Raw genomic sequence first — 21,720 nt, 5'->3', positions numbered from 1 at the left:
CCTCTGCAGCACTACCTGTGTGTTTCAATGCAGATGAAAATAATTGAATTGTTTCTTGCAGTCTCCTGCTTAGAACATTTTGTGGTTAAGGGGAAAATTGTTTTGTGGCACATCCTAAAAAGCAGCTTTTAAAAACGATCAAAGAATGAAAAACTCCTATATTGGTAAATGGCCAAGAAAACATTTTTGTTTGCAAGATGGACACGCATGTTCTTTAAAGGAACATCTTTTAATGTAGAAACTTTTTAATTGCCGTCTGTAATTCCGATGCATCTAGTGATTCTTCTGTTTTGTGGTTCTCAGGGCAGGACGCTGCAGACCCGGAGTCTGTTACCGCTTGTTCAGCAGGCTTCGCTTTCAGAATATGTTAGAGTTCCAGACCCCTGAGTTGCTGCGGATGCCTCTTCATGTAAGTATTAGCATCTTTTACACTGATGTAGACTCTCTTACTGAACCATAATTGACACATTAAAATGTAATTGATTAATGCTGGGAATTTAAATATGCATGGGATAGCCGTAAAGCTACCCTGAATCCATGACAAGACCAAGGACTGATTAAGGGATGAATCTTTAAAAATGGACAGAACAGTTCTTTTCTGCCTTCAAACTATTTGTTTCCTTGTTTTACTTGTTTCATTCCTATACCATTATCTTTTCTGGAGCTTAAACTGGTGCTGGGACAAGCACAATATATTACTTTCTCCTTTAATGTGATGAGTTAGGAAAAAGTACAATACTGTTGTTTATTATATAGTGTGAATTGAGTGGGAAATCTCTTTATAATGTTTGATGAATGAAAATGCTTGCTTTTACTATTCACAGGAGCTTTGCTTACACACAAAACTGCTGGCGCCAATTAACTGTCCCATTGCGGATTTTCTGATGAAGGCCCCAGAACCGCCACCAGCCTTAATTGTACGAAATGCTGTTCAGATGTTGAAGGTGAGCAAATAAAAATTCAAGTTCAAGCTGTTCTGGTTGTATTTTAAAAGGTGTTTATTATATAAAGGGCTAAAAATCATTGCAACCATTGTATTACCTTGAAAGAGTTCTAAAATCTAAAGGTCATATTTATTAATTAATTAGTTTGTTAATAAACACAACCTTTTAATCAGGAACAATATAGCCAGTGCGTAATAAATTGGCTATATAAATCCATTAAAACCTTAAATTGTCTCTGTTTTTTGTTAATGTGGTAGACTCAGTTGTACAAGTGCAGTGTTATCGTTTTAGTATTTATTTTGTCTTTTTTTCACTGTGCATGTAAAAATGTAATACTGCTGATATTTTTTTTAAAGGAACAGTGTAGTCCTATTTTTTCTAACATTTATTCAAAACATACTGGAACCCTTCTTCCATGGATTCCAATGTATTTTGGTGCATAACAATAGGAAATGAGACTCCTCCCAGCCGCCTCCACTGAAACTAGGAAGTCCAAGCAGGAAGCATACTTCAGTAGCACTCCCATTTATGTCAGTGGGAGTTTAGCCTAGCCCTCATTGAATGGGAGTTCTACTGAGCATGTGCAGGAAATGTGCACATGAATTCTTCTTCCTTCCAGTTGAGGTGGCTTCCCCCTGCTCTAATATTCTTATCTTAATTTCATTGTAAATGTTCTAAACTTCTGTCTATCTTTCTAAGCCTGTACATCCATGTAATACTCATAATAGCATTGTATGCACTGTAATGTCAGAGCACTGTTATTTGAATTCATTTTCCCATGCTTTGGGTTTAGACTATAGATGCCATGGACACTTGGGAGGATCTGACTGAGCTCGGTTATCATTTGGCTGATTTGCCGGTTGAACCCCACCTTGGCAAGATGGTCCTATGTGCCGTAGTTTTGAAATGCCTGGATCCAATTCTCACCATAGCATGTACGCTGGCACATCGCGATCCTTTTGTCCTACCTACTCAGGCATCAGAGAAACGTGCAGCCATGCTCTGCAGAAAGCGCTTCACTGCCGGGACATTCAGTGATCATATGGCTCTTCTCAGGGCATTCCAGGTAATGACTCCACAGTGTTACGTTCTCACACACTCTTAATGGGGAAACTGGGGAGAATTGGGGCGATGAAGTCCCAGAGGACAAATTATTGTAAGTGTCCTGGTAACATCATGTCCCAAAACACACTGTGCTGCATAGACATTGCAGGAGATGAAGCACGAGTATTAAAGTAACCCCTTTGTGACACCTCCCTTCCTTTACATAGAAATGTTTACATGTAGCAGTTCCTGTTTGCCCCTTTGTCAAGCTTCCCCACTAAGTCTCAGTATCTGTCCAGATTCATGTAGTTGTTATTATAACTTTACATATTATTACATATATTTATATAGCGCCAATCGGTTCCATAGCGCTGTTACAATCAGTGGAAATATTTAAAGTCGCACACCATAACAAACTCCTACAAAAGGAGAAGAGGGCCCAGCTCTTGGGAGCTTACAATCTTCTCTTCTTCTTCATAGAATAATGGTTGCTTTAGGTTTAAACATTTTGGGTTTAACGTTTTTGTTAGTTTAGTATGATACTAATAAATATTAATATATTAATTATGGTAGTGCACACGCAATTTAGGCTTTCTATCATGTTACAGGGTGCCAAACCTTTACACTATATATACCTTTTATAGTTACTCTGTGGGATACTACGTATAATGGATGGCTGCTAGCACAATATCAAAAAACTGAATGTTCGTTGTCAAAATAGAAGCATTTGCGTCATGTTCAGTCTGTAAAAACCCCAACTGCAAATATTCATATGAACGTTTATCTAATTCATATATTTTTCTCCTAATTATAAATTTTTCACCCTCTAATACAAAGCAAAAAAAAGCGGCTTTTGATGTCTATAAGCATTCACTTGTGCGTTCATTCCTTCAATCCTTCTAGAGCAGTTGTAAAATAGTTGGTCATTTAGCACAGAAAAACTGCACATATAGAGGTTCTCTCAGTTTATTTTAATGTGGTATCTTTGATGAGCCTGTTTTACCTTTTCATATAATTTGGGTTAAAACTTGAGATTTTTGAGAAGTAGAGAAGTCTGTGATGCTTTTTAGATTTGTAGTGTTTTTAAAAAGTTCTTGTCTTCTGCAGGCTTGGCAGAAGGCTCGGAGTGATGGATGGGAAAGAGCATTTTGCGAGAAGAATTTCCTTTCTCAGGCTACAATGGAAACTATCATTGGAATGAGAGCGCAGCTGCTTGGCCAACTCAGGGCTTCAGGTAGACATTGGCGTGTGTATATAAGATTATATATATATATATATATATATATATATATATATATATATAATTATAGCAGGATCACACTCGGTTCTGCAAAGTCCTTTACGTGAATTCGCTGATCTAAATGTTTCTACATCTTCTTTTTCTAGGTTTTGTTAGAGCTCGTGGTGGTGGAGATATCCGTGATGTGAACACTAACTCAGAAAACTGGGCAGTGGTTAAAGCCGCCTTGGTGGCTGGCATGTATCCCAACCTGATACATGTGGATAGGGAAAATATAGTGCTGACTGGGCCGAAAGAGAAGCGCGTCCGGTTCCACCCTACTTCTGTTTTAAGCCAGCCGCAGTACAAGAAGGTAAATCTGACCTTACATAGTGAAATACGTCTATTCTCATTCCTTCCATAGAACCCTCAACACTGAGAGCTTCGGCACGCATAGGATATCTGCAGTGTCTTCTGCACACCAACATATACAAGGCCAATTTCTTTATTCACAAATAAAAGTTGGAAAAAGTAAAACACTAATTTATATCTGTGGTTCCATAAACTCTTTTAAAAAGTGCAATATGCGCTGTTCCCTAAACTTGTTGGGGACCTATTCGGTGATCAGTTACCATTGCGTGCATGTGTATAATGTATGGAGACAGCAAAGCTCATATATGAATCTTTTGTAACTTATAATATGTAATTGATTTTCCATGTGGATCTTGACCGAATATACCAACAACAGATAATTAGACTATTTTTGAAGAATGCCATGCATAATGTATTTATTCTCCTACAGATTCCCCCTGCCAATGGCCAGGCTGCAGCTGTTCAGGCGCTGCCCACCGATTGGCTGATATATGACGAGATGACCCGCGCTCACCGAATTGCCAATATCAGGTGCTGCTCAGTGGTTTCTTCTGTCACAGCAGTCATATTCGCGGGACCTGCGCGACTGCCAAGCAGTGCCTTGCACGAGCCGACTGCCTTCCGAGGTGAAAGATCCAAAGTTATTTTCACTAATCCGCTAGATCAACCTAGGTATTATGGGTTAATATATTCACGCAACACGGAAAGTCCTAGTCAAAAGAAAGCCGTGGAAGACAGGAATGTGTTACTAATATGTGTAACTTTTTTATTAAGCAAATCGAGGCCGGTAGTCCACAAATTCAAATTTAAATCCCAAAGGCATATTTGTAGAAATGATGAAAATCATGCCTCTAGTGCAAGTGTGAATTCACATAATACCAAGGCGAAATAGAAAGATGGCAGATTCACATATAACCTTCTATTAGACTAGAAGGCACATGTTTAAACTGGATGAAACAGCTGGTATAAATGAACCCATATTATACCAAAAAAAGAAATATATTCTAAACATACATAATATGCAAAACATTCAGTCTGTTGGATTATTATTTCTAGAGTAAAGCTATATGTTTCTGCTAAAGAATGTGTATAAATGGTTTGATCAGCACAAATATACAAATGGCTCATTAAACAAGAACATTTAAAGATACTGTAAGTAAATATAAATAGACCTGTAGACTGCGGCTGTTTACCGAGTACAGCCCTATAGACAATACCCAATGGCTCCTTTTTTGTAGCCCTGTGGTAGTCACAAGCCATTGATCCAGTACTCTGATTACATGGCGTTCTCATCTATGGGGGCAGCCATGCCATGTGCAGCTATGCATCCTCATCCATCAATGGCTGAGGCAGGCTTCTGTGAGCCTTTTCTATCTCTGCGTTCCCAATATTGAGTTGCCATGGAATTTTTATAATACAATTTTCAATTACCATATAGATAAAAAGATCTGACTTATGGTTAATAGCATATATTCTTTTAATAGCTCATCTGTATTGTTACCCACATGTCTGGGTATTTTTGCAGACAGGGACGCGATTTCCCTAGTTTATTGCATTTGATATCAATAATAAGAAAGGCTGTTAAGAATATGAGAAATGATGCTTGCGAGGAACTGCCTATCAATTATACTAGAATGACACTACACAAAATGAATTCTAGTTCTGGGGGTTTTATTGATTGCTGCCTTAGACGCAGGTCTGTGATGTGATTTATGTGCTGTGTATGGAGAATCTATTTGCTGTGCTCTTTGGGCATAACAAAGTAACATATATTATCCATCCAGCGAATTTGGGTGGCAGTTGCAGAGTAAACTGTCGCAGACGCTCCCACTTCCGAGCATTATGATTTCATATTTCACTTTTTACTTGCTTGTTACTTTGTAAAAATGGCCTATTACATCTTCGGGCTGCCACTTGCCATGGCTGGCACTTTGGCAACCCGGCACTAGTAGTGTTGGGTAGCACTTTTTTAGTTAGAACAGAAACCAATCAACAAGATGGGCAGGCAAGTAACATATGTTATAGGAACAAAATACACGGTACGGGGATATGTTAACAAAACATACCGTACACATGATATAAGTGATTGGTAAGCGTGAGTTTCTGTAGTGTTATTGGGGAGCTGATCAGCTTAGCTGCAATCAGCTGCTTCCTCCTACCTTCTCCCGGCAGAAGCGTGTCGAGGTGTCCATGTGATACGTCTATTAAATACACCTGAATGGAGCCTCTGTCTGGGAAACAGAGAATGCAGCTGTGAACGCTCAATTTTCTCAATGTAAACAAAAATAAAATTTTGTTGTATTTCTCTAGAGTCTATAGATTTATGATAGTACTGTTTGCCTGTTTTAAATACTCATGAACTATGTTGCTTTCTGAACAGCAGTGGATAGTGCCCCCAATGACAGTAGCGATAGTGAAACCGAGGACAAGACTGCAACCACTCTGGCGACACTCAAGTTAGATGAGTGGCTAAACTTCAAGCTGGACCCAGAGGTAATCGTGCTTTAACTGGCCACTTATGATTTATGTTATGAGGGTACCAGAGAAACTGTGTGACTATGTCCATGTGGAGGTCCTCATGTTGCCGACATCACTCAGCGTGGGGGAACATGGTTGATCCTGCAGCTGCGCAATTAGTCATTTTTAAGAGCGTTTTAAATGATTTGAAAATAATCCTGTCTTGGAAACAAATAAATGCAAAAGAAAAAATCTTGATTTTAACGTTAAAAAGTTGTTAAAGTATCTCATACACAAGTGTTTACTTTGTCTGCCAAGTTAATCTGAATCTGGACACAAAAAATATTGATCATACAATGCAGGTCAATATACAGTAATGCAAGTTAGAAATAGCAATAAACTTCCTTTATCTGTAAACCTGGAGGCTGCCATGTTGTCAGTCATGTGTTATTTTGGGTGATTTTCTCTACTCAAACACTTATTTATAGCAATGCTTATGGAGTCCATTCTTCAACAGATGAATATCTACTCACTTAAGGGAGAGTTTGCAGGGGAGTTGTGTTTCAGCTCCTTGACATACATTATGAAGGTCCTTACATAGTGAACGTCTGTATGAAGAGCTTGACTATAATGTACATAGTGCCTTATATAATGTATTGTCAAATCAGTGAGGTTCTTCAAAGTCTCCTTAAACATTAAGCTGTAAATTATGCTGAGACAGCACAGCTCTTCACGCTGGAGTAACCAGCAACTGTTGATCCTTCATAATGTATCAAATTAGTTAAAACCACAACTCTCCTGCAAGCTCTCCTGACAACTCTCCCTTTTGTGAATAAACCTGTCTGGCTTGATGAGTAACAATGAGCCATTTTGTGTTTTGGGCACTGATAACACATCTAGAATACATAACAAGTTTCTTAAATGCAGTTGACTTTATATTGTGCAACATCTAGAGCTCTTTAAAAAAAATATATTGTTGTAAATATATCTTGGTCTGATACTATTAATAAAAATGGCAGGAGATCCCCTTTAAGAATGATGCTTATCAAATACTCCAGAACATAATTTTTTTTCCCTGTTCATTTTTAGGCAGCTGGACTTTTACTTCAGCTTAGACAGAAATGGCACAGTTTATTTTTGAGACGAATGCGTGCTCCAACCAAAACATGGTCTCAAGTAGATGAGGCTACCATCAGGGCCATCATAGCTGTGCTGAGTACAGAAGAGCAATCTGCAGGGTTACAACAACCTTCTGGAATCGGCCAGAGACCAAGGCCAATGTCTTCTGAGGAGCTTCCTCTAGCCTCCTCATGGAGGACAAACAATAGCCGGAAGACTTCTGCAGAAACAGAGGTGTCAGAAGAGCCTTTTGGCTCAGAAAGGTACTGGTCCATGTTTGTCATTCCATATACTGTGACTTTGTCATGGGCGTAGGAACCGGGGGGGACAGATCCCCCCCAGTAACTCATGCGGGGGGGGGCGATAATGAAGAAATCCCCTCCAGGGCCTTAGGAACCCCCCCCCAATAGAAGCGCCGTAAATGTGGCCTGCGAGACTTCGAGGTGCGGCCCGCGTAAGATCAGCAGCCAGGGCAACCGATCTTACGCGGTCTGCACCTCGAGCCCTGCTACAACAAGAGCCTTGCTACTTACCTGTGGGAGGGTCTTCTGTACTGCACAGAGGAAGCGGAACCCAGCAGAGTTCACGTGACATCACATCACATCCTGCTTCCTCTGTGCAGTACCAGAGAACGCAGAGGGAGGCCGCGCCCCCTGCCGAAGTCTGTGAGCGGCATCGAGGAGCTGCAGTGCAGGTAAGGGGGGTGGGGAGGGTGTTTGAATCAGTATGCGTGATTGAGGGAATGAATCTGTGAATGAATGAGTATATGAATGAATGAGTGTGTGTGATAGCATGGATGTGTAAGTGCTGGAACCTAGGCATGATGGGACAGTGATTGCTGTTAGCAATCACACTCCTATCATGCCAAGTCAGCCAGTACATGCTGAAACCTAGCTAGCTGCCCCCTTGTGTATTGATGCTGCCAGCAATATGGGGTCTGCGCATCACTTACAGCCACCCTGTACCAGCATGTACTGGCTGCCTGGGTATGATAGGAGTGTGATTGCTAGTGACTGATAGTGTGAGAAGGGAGGGTAGGGAGGGGGTAGATAGTGTGAGAAGGGAGGGTAGGGAGGGGGTGTAAGAAAGTGTGAGAGGGGGGAGAGGTGGTAGATAGTGTGAGAAGGGGTAGATAGTGGAGAGATGGGGAGAAAGTGGGGATCTGATGGGGGAAAATGCTGTCCCCCCCCCAGATTTTTACGGGTTCCTACGCCCATGGACTTTGTTCCCCTACTCACTTATGTCGACTGAGCTTGTGTGCATTGCAAAAATATAGTACTGAAGTCTAATGGTTATTTAATGTATGTATTTGCAGGCTTGGATCATTTGTAATCCGTTCTTCTTTGTTAAACATGGCTACATCTGATGTGATTGCTGCCATCCAATAAATTGGGATTGAGCAAATAGACATATAAAATTGTCCATTGTAATTGTCTGGGAATGAGACCGATGCACTTCATCAGAATAAAGTGATTCTTTTCATTGCAGAACAACATTGAAAACTCCATCCTCAGCTTTCCATCAGCAGGTAAAATGCAAAGACAGAGGGATTTTACATGCAAAGCACTCAGATGACAAAACAGACAAGTCCCCTGTGAAATCATCAGAAAACAGTGCGCATCTCAGCCTCTGCGAGAGTCCATCTCCCCCGTCTGCTAAGGTACCTTCAATACAATGAAGATGTTTCCCTGTTACAAGTGAACATTTGTGCACTTGGCGCATGCACAGTTAATACCTATTTTGGCATGATGAGTGCCTTTATCTGTACACACGTACCGTTATGTTTTGATGAATATGACAAGAATTTAAAGCTTTACGAGAAATGTATTTTTATAAACTTGTTGTCTTCTCTGCAAGGAGTCATAAGACATTTGGCTCTGCATATACCAGCCTGTTAGAAAAAGCACGACTTCCATTCCTGACTTTAACCCGTGGGCGCATATATTGAAATGGCTGTAAAAATATCTGTCATTTGTTATTGTAAATTACATTACATTTTATTTGTAGAGCTATTACAATAGGGAGAGTGGACAACTAACAATACCATTCGAATTGACAATACTACCCGTAAGACATATAGGTATAGGAGAAGATGATCCTGATCTCGCATGTGTACAGTCCTATTAAACTCTTCATCTTTTGTACTGATAAAGCTCAAAGAAAATTGTAATTGTAATTAACCAGACTTCCTCATCATCTTCATGGAGCTCCTACCCTCCTTTCGGGAGATACTGAAAACCTGCACTATAGTATTTGCCTGGAGACTGATGTTCATTCCCTCAATGCTTTTCTTTTTACAGAGCTCCAAATCTCCATCGCCACGTCCGAGTATGTCAGTGCGTTATTTTATAATGAAGAGCAGCAACTTGCGAAACCTCGAGATATCCCAACAGAAAGGAATATGGTCCACAACCCCAAGTAACGAGCGCAAGCTGAACCGAGCCTTTTGGGAGAGCAATATAGTATATCTGGTGTTTTCCGTTCAAGGATCAGGTCACTTTCAGGTGAAATCTTTTTAACCCCCTTCAAAGTAATGTGAAACATTAGGAGAAAGGAGAACTCTGCACACTTTAGCACTGCAGAACCTCCCCATAGGCCATGGGTCACTGTATGTGGGAGAGCAGATAATCACTGATATAACTGTTCCTTTTCATTAACCCAAAGGATAAGGTTCTGGGGTTTTGGCACCTGGACGGTTAAATCCTTGACAGATCAGGCTGTCAAAATTACAGTTTAGCCTCCCCTTTAAAAGTTGGAGCCACAATTTGAGGCCATTAGCTATCAGATCGACTGTGACAGCACTCTAATTGAGTGCTGTTACATTTTACGGTTTTTAAATGCTTCTGTTCTCTGTGATGAAGCAGGGACTTGCTGGGTCTGTAGAGACCTCAACCCCATTGAACACCTATGGGATGAACTGGAAAAGAGATTGCGAGACAGGCCTTCTCATCCAACATAAGTGCCTGACCTCACAAATGCTCTACTTGATGAATGGGCACAAAATGGACAGAAAAACTGCAATATCCTGTGGAAGCTGTTATAGCTGCAAAGGAGGACTAACTACATATTAATGTCTATGTATGTCTAAAATGCAATGTCATGTTGGTGTAATGGTCAGGTGTCCCAATACTTTTGTCCATATAGTATATAATTAATGTGAGTATTAATTGAGAAGGAGGGACCTTACGGGTGGACAGTAACATAGTTATTATCACCGATTATTAATTCATATTGCGTGCTTAGCTTGTGGTATTGGTACAGAGCACTGAAACCAAGTATAGTCTACTAATACGTGTTTGTGATACTTTTGCTACTTGCCAAAAATAATATAAGTTTACTTTTCTTTGTAACTGTATGATTATTATGCCTGCAATAATGCTAATATAGAAGCTAATACTGTTACAGGGCTTTGCAAGAATGTATTCTGAGATTGGCCGTGAGAAAAGCCAAGAGTGGGGCTCGACCAGCCTCGGGGGAGTGTTTCGAGTGGAATGGATAAGAAAAGACAGTCTTCCATTTCAGTATGCACATCACTTGCTCAACCCATGGAACGACAATAAAAAAGTACAGATTAGCCGTGATGGCCAGGTACTCATCTCAACTACTACATTATGCAGCGAGTCGGTCTTTAGCAGATAGAGGCTTGACGATACAGAGTGCCACACAAGTAAACTGCGATAGCAAAGCAGTTCTATTTGCAGCGTAACTTATTGGAAATCATTTTATTTATGCATAGATGTTACTATAAGATAGAATTTGGATGACCATAATCTACCATGGATGAAGATGGAAAACGACTGTGCAACCTCCATTATCTTATTTTTACAATCTATTCTGATTCAGGTCACATCTTTTTTTTTGAGTACAGAAACAATAGTATAATGGTTAGAAGGGTTTCAGAATTTATTAATTATTTGTAAGTTTTTAAATTTTTTTGAATCCATTTTTGTGCAGGACTTCTTTTGGCATTTTGCTCTATTTTTTACTGTCTAATGTCTCAGGACTAGATGCTTTGTTGTGTATGTAAATTATTTTTTTTTTTTTTTTTTTTTTTTAGGAGTTGGAACCTCAGGTCGGAGAACAGTTGCTTCTACTTTGGGACAGAGTTCCTTTGGCAGACAAAAGTATCACTTATTGACAAAGCTTGAAGATTAGCACTACATATGACTTCATTTACCTTGTAAGTAAATTTATCTGGTTGAGAAGATCTTGTAAAAAGTAGGTGTCTTAATCAGGACACAAAGAGAATCAAAACGCACCATGCTCTGTTAATGAAGTTAGTTAAGAAGCGTCATTCATCTTATCACACATTTTTTAATAATTAGAAAGTTTCACAAACGTAAAATGTAAAACTTGACAGTAAACTAGCCCTTTGACCAATCTAGTCTTACATTTTTTTTAACCTACTGTATTCCTATGCATACTTAAATTCCCTTACGGTATAACCTCTGCCACTTCTGCTGGAAGACTGTTCCACAGTCACACCATCTTCTCAATGAAGACATATGTTCTAGCATCCTAATGCCATGTTACTTAAAATGATCAGTAATAATTAGTCTATTATTAATAATTACTTAAATTATTAATTTCTTTCTTATCTTTCTTGCGACAAAATATGATCCAAAACTATCTTACTCTGGCTTTTAGGTCCCTTGTATTACCAACTTCCAGTGCTCATTATACTAAAATGGGTGTCAGTCTATTTGTCTTGCACATTGTGATTGAGTCCAATGGGAAAAATAGGGGAAATCTCAAAGCCTGTTGAGAGTGGCAGTGTTAAACCAGCCATCATCCATAAAAAAACGAATCCACTTTAACTGGGTGCATCTTGGAAATTGCCTCTGCCTGTCCATATGTTAGATTTGTTAGCCTGACTTTTAAATGCTATCGCTTGTTAAAAATCACTTAAAAACTAAAGGAAGCATCACTTCCCCTGGTGCTTTTAGTCTTACAGGACTGTATTGGCACCCTGTTTATAGGCCTTCTTCTGGTGATTAATCCTGGAACAGGAGTTCATTTATTAACATTGATGTTTCTGTCGAGAACACAGGCTGTTATTCAGACTTATTTCTGCATTGAATGTGGGAAGAATGAACAAGATCATTCCCTGACAATTGGAAGTATCATGAACAAAACCCTTTCACTTCTAGACTGCTCACTAAGGTGAAGGGAAGGTTAGATACCAGGTTAGATATCTAACTTGGTTTGGCCAAGAGATTGCTGTAATGCTTCTCAGAGGTATACCTAGGGCGGATCCTATATTTGGCACCAACCCATCTGCCCTTTGCCCCCCCCCCGGTACCTCACATTTTGACTCATGTCAACACACATGTACGCACACACATACTTGAAACAAATAACTAGAATGACCATCCTAAAGGCAAGCTTTAAAGTACAATAAAACATATTTAAATAAGATTCAATGCAATATTCAAATAAAAGTCCTCCAATGTGATATACCTTCTTCATCAACCAGCATCACATAAGAAGTAGTTTCAAGCCTCAAATTAAATACTACAAGGGAACACAAGTGCAAGACACAAACAAAAAGGTCCTATGTAGTCAGACTGATCCACCAATGAGTTGAGGACTCAAACGTAACGGACACCTGTTGTACGAAGCGAGGAAGGAGCTGCCGTTTTTATTATTGCTGATGTGCCATTTTACATTGGAAGCCCAGTAATTGCCATATTTGGTAACGGGGACATCTCATTTAATAAATGTAATACACTATATAGGCCTTTTTTGTGTGTGTGTTTTGTGATTGTGTTACCTTCAAGTGCACATACAAACTCACACTTACACTCTAATGCTAACATGCACTACACAAATCCATGCTCACGTACATTTACACATACACATTCATGCTCATGCACATTTACACACATATATATATATATTCATGCTCACGCCCACTTAATCATACACAATGATGCTTACACACAAACACTTGCACGTGCATGCTCATATAAAAACTAGACTTGGGTGCCAGCCAACTCTTCGTGTTCGTCTTCGTGGGGGGAAAAATCTTCGTATTCCACAAATGTTCGCCCATTCGTGTTCATTTTCATGTTCGCCCGAATACGAATGCACAAGTCTAATATAAACACTTACACAATCATACTTACACACGCATATGTGTTGAATATGTTTACTCATATTTATGAGCACGCTTACACATACACATCCATGCTCACAGACAAGCACTTACACACCGACACTAGCACATGCACATCCATGCTAACACACACACAAACATAAATGCTTACACAAACACATGCATGCTCACAGTGTATACATAGATGTTACATTAGAAACATAATTCCTAGTACTGCAGCATGAGAAAACCTTTCCTAGATAAAATGTAATAAGTGATACAATTTTTCAGAGAATGCTTAATTGTAATGTGACACAAAACAGGCACATATATGTTGTTTCATTATTTCTACATGAACAAGATACTAATGCATCCTTCTTATGTCTTATTCTTACATCTATCTCACCAAGTAACCTGCTCTGTACGTTATTGCAAAGCAAATTCATACAATGCCTAATGCACGTTAAATATATTTTCTCTTTTTTTCCTGTGTAACAGCTTGTGTGTCTTTTAATGGAGACTCCGGACTTGCGGCTACGCAAAAACTCCTCTGATTGGGACTTCCATTTAAACACCTGTTTTTTGTCATTTTAGAATGCACTATTTTGTTTACGAGCAAAACAAATTGTTATAATTGCATGTTAACTCTTTGAACAGATGATATTACTTTTTTAAAATGGTTGTTACTTTTTCTGTATAACATGTCACGGCTTTGAACGTTTTAACATTCGTTAGATTTGTTGATGTCGGTAATACAATGGATTGACATCACAGTAACACAAAGGCTTTGTATTATGAAACCCTCTTGAGCATTCATGACATATATAAAAAGAATAGTTATAAAACGATGAGACCAGGTTACATATAAAATTGAAAAATGTGTGTCCTAAGGCTTCATGAAATAAGCTGAATTCTAGATTCCACGAATGAAGAGGCTATACATGTCTGCTAAATGTTTGATATTTCACTTGGTTTGGTCAAGAGATTGCAATAACGCTTCTCCATATAAATAGTTGTAAAACAAAAAGGTCAGTTCATATATAAAATCGAAAAATGCATCTCCCACGACTTTATGAAATATTTAAACTAGTCAGTTCTAGGTTCCATAAGTGAAGGTTCGTAAGTAGCGAAGGAGTGAACAAGTCAATTGGAGCCATGGTAACTGGTTTAATAAAGTAATCTGTTTTGTGTTTCTAATCTTTAGGCAAATATTGAAGTTTCGTTACAGTTTTTTTTTTAGAGATGTATCATAATAGACACCCCGAGAGACCTATCGGAAGCTTGCCGAGTGGAACGCACAGTCTCCTGTTACCTCGAAAAAGGATGCAAGGATGTGTGCATTTATATAGTTAATGTTAGACTGGACCTCTTAATATAAAGCAATAGAGTATGAAGCCATTAAAAAGGCCAAAAAAACATTAGGTTAATCTTTCAGCTAGAGGGTAATGAGAATGCTCAAATTCGGTAAAGGGTTACTGTTTATGGATCGGAAGTTTCTATCAGGCAAGATATTCAACCACATTTACCTAATACTGCTGTTTCAAAGCTATAAACGTTGGAAAGTTCATGATTGCAATTGTGTATGCCTAATCTTTTTAATTCAGGGGTGGAATTATTTTGTTGTGACCTGATGTCTTCATTTACGATCACTTTTAGTAATTTGTAAGTAAGAGCACTTTACAACGTTTTCAGGTTGTTTGAATGTTTAGGGTTTCTTTTTGACGCTGCAATGTTTTAATTTAAAACATTTGTAAATATTGTATTTAACCTGGTAACACAATGGTTACCAATCCTCTTCAATGTTAAAAGGTAAACGTTTATGAAATAATTAAAAAAGTTCTGATTACAAGGCTCTTCTTTTATTTACTAGCACAAAGCCTGCATAACAACAATATGGAACACAACATTATTATCAAGGATTTGGCAGTAAGATAAAATTACCTACATTAACGGGTTCCTTTTTTATTAACCGATTGTTGCTAGGAAGGTAGATTTATTAGTAAGAAAAAAAAAATTGCATAGAAGGAAACAAAAATGATTCTGTATAAAAAGTAACATATGGCAAAATTACCTTTCATTTTTAAAACTGTCTTAGGCATAAACGCCAATATTAGAGACATGAGTATTTTTTAAACCCCTATGATAGTATTAAATCTTGAGGCGCATGTGCTTCAAGCTGTTATGAGAATCACAATAATTAACCTTCTTGTAGCTGCCATGAGAAAAATACAAAAAAGCTACGGAAATAATTACTGTAACCTGGAATGACTGTAGGGGCTTTTCGCTTGGCAGAAATGATAGATCAATGAAACTTGCAACAATACTGAAATTATAGTATATTGTATCTTGTGCCTGCAAGACTAGTTAATCATGGTGGTACTGTGTCGTGACCCTCTCGTGGAAAAGTACTTGGTCTAAATATTCTCATTTGACGAGCTTAAGATAATCAACTTGTTTGAACAAATTGAACAACTTTGATCTTACGAAGACTTTAAAGGAACACTACTGTTTGGATTGTGGATTTTTTTAAAGAGACAGTTTATTCCCCTGACACCCCTTCTAAAGAAGAGTGTGTACTAAAGTACTGTGTGTGCTTTAATATGCATGGTTCCAAAACAGAAAGAAAATACAAAAGCACTGACCTAATATAGAATCAGCAGCCCTGCAGCAGCCCACCTACATGGCCCGACAGTTCTTGTTGTTGATTGGTTCCTTGAAGCAGCCAATGCCGATCAGTGGGAGGAAAGCACTACCATTCTTCACATGTGCACAGGTGTCTGAAAAGCATTCTCCAGGCCAAAGCTGGAGCTGACTAGAGATGATCACATGACGTGTAGGGAGATGTGTTTGGCCAAACACATCTTCTGTATAGCAGCTCGCAGAGGGAGTGGGAAAATGAGCATGCTGAATCCCCCACTGCATCTGCAACATGAAAAATTAAAGGAATCACACAGCTATAGTATGCATTTAAGATCATTTGATGGTTGGAGTGCCCCTTTAATCAATAGAATGTAGCTGGCAACCTTTCGCTTTTGTAGGCTTAGAAATGGTTTATTTGTTTTTTTTTTTATTAGGCAACGAAAACGTGTAAATGTTATCCAGCTCTGTGGGGATGTTGTGGGGGCAAGGTATGTGGTACCAAGGGAGAATCTAAAAACCATAGTCTGACAGGCAAGAGGTCAGGGATGGCAGCAAGGTTCATGAGCGTGAAGACAAGCAAGATCAAAATCCAGAAGATCAGTACTAGAACATATTCTGGTAAAATGTATCGCTACAACTGGGCAAAGAGGAGATGTGCTGTGTGCTGACAGTGTGCCTTTCAGAATGACATCAAACATGGCAGGAGGGAATTTAACAGGGACTGGGAAATAAGATCAGGTTACCTACTGTAGCTATCAAGTAGGGTGTTTGGTACCTGTACACTTCTAATAACATGGTGGGTACGATTACCCCAGAGTTATTAACATATATGGTGCCATAACAGCAAAATATGAGAGATGAAAATATCGGGCAGGAGTTTGCTGCCAGGTTTAAGACCCAGGTGGTAAAGTGCCTAGCTATACACTTCCTTTCCCCATGTGACACCAAATGGGCAGACTCAGAGAACAAGGGTTCTATAAGAATAGGAACCTGAGACTAAAACTTAGAATTTCTTTATATTTTGAGAAGGGACTGTAACATTACAAAATTCCCACTGATTATTTTACTTTTGTTTTATGGAAGTCTTCTGTGGTTTATCCATGTTTATTTTTATACTGTTTTGTATGTATTTCTGTATGTCTCTTTTACCATTATTTTTGTAAAGCACTGTGGCTATTTTTGTCATACTAAATATAAATGAACCAGTTCTGTCTATGTGCTCTAAATTTGAACTCCTAACTTCCGGGGATAGCTGGAGTTATCGCGTTACCATTTCTAATAATTTGGAAGTGCTAAGTTGGGTTTTCCCTTTAGTTTGAGCAGTTCAGGGGGTTACTGAAGCCTCCTAAGGTATTTTTAAAACCTTAAATAGAACTTGGTGGTAGCAGCGAATAAAGTTTGGGGGTCATGGGGTGAACAGGTTTGGGGTTAAGGTGTAGTTGCTCTGGGCCTTATGGGGAGAGCGGCGAGTGGGCCTGCAGGCAGTTTTTTTTGCCATTAAGCCTTTTCACGCCCACGTTCCCCTTAGCATCACTGTTAGAGCCTCTTTCTTGTGTTGTGTTAGTTTTGGTGCGTCTGTGACACTATGCATGTAGAAAGAACTTTACTAGAGTTTTTACAGCAGTAGCCAAGCTATTTATGTTTTTGCCAGTGATAGCCAGTACCAGATTCACCAGCAGTGTCTATAGACTACAAAGTTCATTCTCCTTGAGACAGCACCTGTCATAGAGGTATGTTTTCTACATCTCTGAAGTACACTTAGCTGACAATTTATTCATCCAGTAGTCATCTTTACTTCCAAAGAAGTAACATGACACAAGCACAATAACATTTCCATAGACATGGTGAGACCGCTGTAAATTTTCCACCCAAAACTTTAATTGTCCTTGCAACCTGCACCTAACACTCCCACCAAAACATCTCAAGACATCCGTGGCATCGGGGACTATTCTGCCCATGTCTTCAATCCCTGTAACCTAAAACATACATGACTTCTCCTAGGGGACTTTGGAGATGGCTGCTTAGCAGCTGAGGTGCAGCCCTACCACACAACATGAAAGTCTGCAGTGATTGCTGAGAGTTGCAGAGTGCCACTAGCCATACCCCTGAAGCGGAATATGTGCCCTGACCCCCAGAACGCAAAGGGCCAAACCAAATATCTCTAAAATTGTTTCACCAATTGAAAAACAAAAGGTAAAAGCTATGGACAGTTTTCATAAATGCATTTAGTTATGCTTAAAGCTGTTATGGCCATAGATCGCCCCCCTTTCAGACATCTTCTACCTATCAAGGAAAAATATGTCCTGACCTCTACCACTCACAAAATCAAGTACACATTTTAAATACTATACCTTTCTCATTTAACATGACTGTGAAAACAGGCCCCTCTACAGTACAAGGGTTAAAAAAAAAATCAGATGCTGAAGCCATTCTCTTGTAATTCACCTCTGAGATCTCAATTAGTGGCCATAGGATTACTTCCTCATTATCAACATGAAAAGTATTCCATAGCTACAGCCATTACTATTACACACATGCAATTTCTTATTACCTTTGTTTCGAAAGGTGATTCCCCGATATTACCCTCAGGTATCAATGCTAATCTTGATTATAACCTCAGCATTGCATCGCATCCCATACCCTCTCTGATCATTTAACCCTCAAAGTTTTCTTTGGACTGGACCAATTCTTTTTTTATTCCGGACAAATGAAGCTATTAGTAGATATCTTGTTTAAGGCAAACTATGCACCCAGTTATATGATAAAATTATTTCCATACATTCCAAAAACAAAATGAAAACTAAATATGTTTCTACAAAGCTTCCATCCTCTTAGTAGCTAATGTAGATGATAGTCCACAACATATCTCAAGATAGAGAAACATTATAAAGGGTTAAATTACAAACTTATACTACAGACTCAAAACATACAGTAGGTAGAAAATATATTAGTCTTGATTTTTTTTATGTTTGGGGGAAGGGGTTAACACCCAATGGTATGCAATTGGAAAGACACAGTCACAACTGTTAAGAGAGTGGCGTGTGGCTGCGTATATCCAGAATACAACCACATTTATTGTGTGTTGGTCTTAAAGTGCCAGAGCCACTTTTATCCCCAGTCTGGCTCTGTTTGGTTGAATGGTGGTCACTTAAGATACTTACACACAGTGTCAATTACCAGTTCTCTTTAACGGAAAGAAAAAAGGCTCAGTGGACTGCTTTCAAAGTACATTCAAAAGAGTTAAACATTTTCTGTTGACTGGTTTTTAGATCAATATAAATAGAACTAAGAAGGACACGTTTCTGTCAATACAAATGTTAAAATGTATACAACTAATGCTCTTCTGTATTAGATTATTAATGTGTTTTTAACACCAGCTACATCTCAGATTGGACTTCAATGCGCCGGAAGGTAAATCAACCACAATGGCTAGCAGCAAGAGATGGAGAGAACGGAAACAGAAACCATTAAATTCTGTAGCATAGTAAAAACGATTATGCAGTAATTTACGCTGTGATTAAAGTTATATTGCATAACAAAAACATTTCATAGTAGAGCCATTTTCAAGCCTCCTCTCACGACAGCTGTACTTACTATGATTCATAAACCAAAATTGTATAGCAATTCACATCAAAGTTTGACAGCAGTGCAATCAAGTATTTCAATCATATTTTCAATTTGACTCTTGTTGTGTGACTGTTGCCTTACAAAAAATGTTAAATATTGTTACTGTGCGACAGTATTATTTTTTTTTCCAATATATAAACTAACCAAGCCTCATAATATATTCCTGAAAAAAATGAGGTTTCATTATTTATAACATTGTCTTGGCTTCCCTGAGATGCATTTATTTAACAAAAACACGTCCTGCCAACATTTCTTTTGAAAGAAATGATTATGGAAAATAATATCAAATGAAGCAAATGTTGATCTTTTCAACTAGACCTCTTGAAGGGACTCAGATACTGACATGTACATTACCTAATGGTTCCTTTAGTACAGAAATGTTTTTTTGGTAATCTGCAAGGTACTTCTAAATAGAAACATAGAATTCGAGAGCAGATAAGAATCAGTCAGTCCATCTAGTCTGCCAACTCAGTCCTTGGTCCTGTCTTTGATTCAGGATATATTCATGTCTATATCATGCATGTTCAAATTAGCTTCTGATAAAAGGCTGTTCCATTGATCTACTATACTAATGTTAATCCTTTAAGGACCAATGACTTGCCAGGCACGTCACGCAAAAACAGGTCAGTTAACGAGGCATTTAGCAATACCAAGATCGGGCATCGACATCCGCCATATACTAAGCCTCCTAAGATTCAATGGTGTTGCTGAAATGCCTCAATAGCAAGGCATTCAGAGACACTGAAAACCCACCACAGGGTGCACTATGAACACTTTATTTAAATGAACATTTAAATTACTTTATTTCAATTAGCGCTGTGTCTCCCCAGGAATGGTAAGCGTTAAAATACTAGCATCTCAACTACCCAAGGGGTGTCTACTTTAAAAAGAATTACCGGGTTCAATGATGTCCCAAAGTGGGCATAGGTGCAGATTGACCAGATGTCAAAGTGAGAAAAAAGCGCACCTCCCAAATGTGGCCTTTTGACAGTAACATATACCAGGAGCTATAAAGTCATAACTGAAGTACAATTTGTGTGAAAAAAGACAAAAAAATTACTACCACAAACTACCACAAGATTAGTAGTAGAATTAGTGAATGTAAAGAATTAAAATATCACAATTTCAAACACCCTGGGGTTATTTTGTTTGATGGGGTAAATCGAATTGGCTGGCTTCAGAGATGGCCCATTTGGGACATAGGGGCAGAAGTACCAGATGTCAAAATTCCAAGTTCAAAAGCTGAATTGCGCATGTCCCAAATGTGGCCTTTTAGCCTCCAAATAACCTGACAAACCCACTCATGGGTAGTATCACTGTACTAGGAGATGTTGCTGAACATGTTGTTTGGCAGTGACCATTAGCAGTAAATTTATACCAGAATTACAATTTGTGTGATAAAAAAAACAAAATAATTTACTAAAACCAATTTTGAAAAGGTTGATAGTAGAATTAGTTCCTGGAAAGGGTTAAAATACCAGCATTTGAAAAACTATGGGGGTGTCTAGTTTTAAAAATATATGGCTTGATGGGGTAAATTCCACTGGCTGGCTTCAAATATGTCCCAAATAGCACATGGAGGGTAGAATAACCATATTTGAAAAAAATGGGTATTTCTAAACTCAGGACAAATTTTATTATTTTTGTTATGGGAAATTAGATAATAGGATCAATAAAAATGGTAATCGAAGAAAGCCCTTCTTGTTCTGAAAAGAACACTAAATGGTACAGGAGAAAATTACAGCTAAACACGAGCACCGCAAAAGTGTTTGCAACAACTAATCAATAATGAAAATCATTGCCAACGAATTTCATTAATTGAATCAATGTTATCGAATATAAGATGAGGGTTTTTTCAGAGCAAAACCAGAGGTTGGATAATAACACTAAAATCCAGATCCCCCGCAGCGCTGCAGGAGACCTGGATCCTCCTCTCTGGCAGCCGGTCGTGTCTGTGCAATGAGCGTGACATGACTTTTCGGTGCTCCACCAGAGAAGCCCCGGCGGAAGTACCGGCCAGAAGCAGCAAAGGTTGTTTGCGTGCATTGCGCAACGTCCGCCAACTGCAGGGGACCTGGATGCTCTTCTCTGGCAGCCGGTGGGCGTCTGTGCAATGTGTGCAGACAACTTCCGCTACTGCTGGCACTTCCACTGGGGCTTCTATGATGGAGCACTGGCGTCACATGACCTTCCGGTGCTCG

General features: G+C 38.9%; 1 protein-coding gene across 2 annotated transcripts in view; it reads left to right on the top strand.

Moving 5' to 3' along the window:
• Positions 1-13,877, top strand: part of YTHDC2 (YTH N6-methyladenosine RNA binding protein C2) — a 32,625-nt gene extending 18,748 nt beyond the window's left edge. For both annotated transcript variants that reach the window (XM_053474288.1, XM_053474287.1), the window contains exons 19-31: positions 304-409; positions 825-944; positions 1,738-2,010; positions 3,096-3,222; positions 3,375-3,580; positions 4,010-4,205; positions 5,960-6,072; positions 7,126-7,418; positions 8,644-8,815; positions 9,456-9,659; positions 10,561-10,743; positions 11,213-11,335; positions 13,751-13,877. In XM_053474288.1, coding sequence (XP_053330263.1) covers positions 304-409; positions 825-944; positions 1,738-2,010; positions 3,096-3,222; positions 3,375-3,580; positions 4,010-4,205; positions 5,960-6,072; positions 7,126-7,418; positions 8,644-8,815; positions 9,456-9,659; positions 10,561-10,743; positions 11,213-11,293 — 2,074 coding nt within the window. In that variant the 3' untranslated portion in view covers positions 11,294-11,335; positions 13,751-13,877. The remainder of the gene's footprint in view (positions 1-303; positions 410-824; positions 945-1,737; positions 2,011-3,095; positions 3,223-3,374; positions 3,581-4,009; positions 4,206-5,959; positions 6,073-7,125; positions 7,419-8,643; positions 8,816-9,455; positions 9,660-10,560; positions 10,744-11,212; positions 11,336-13,750) is intronic.
• The last annotated feature ends 7,843 nt before the right edge of the window (positions 13,878-21,720 follow it).

The sequence above is a fragment of the Spea bombifrons genome, chromosome 1 (assembly GCF_027358695.1).
Source record: "Spea bombifrons isolate aSpeBom1 chromosome 1, aSpeBom1.2.pri, whole genome shotgun sequence".
Taxonomy (NCBI): domain Eukaryota; kingdom Metazoa; phylum Chordata; class Amphibia; order Anura; family Pelobatidae; genus Spea; species Spea bombifrons.
This window is presented reverse-complemented; position numbering and strand designations above follow the sequence as displayed.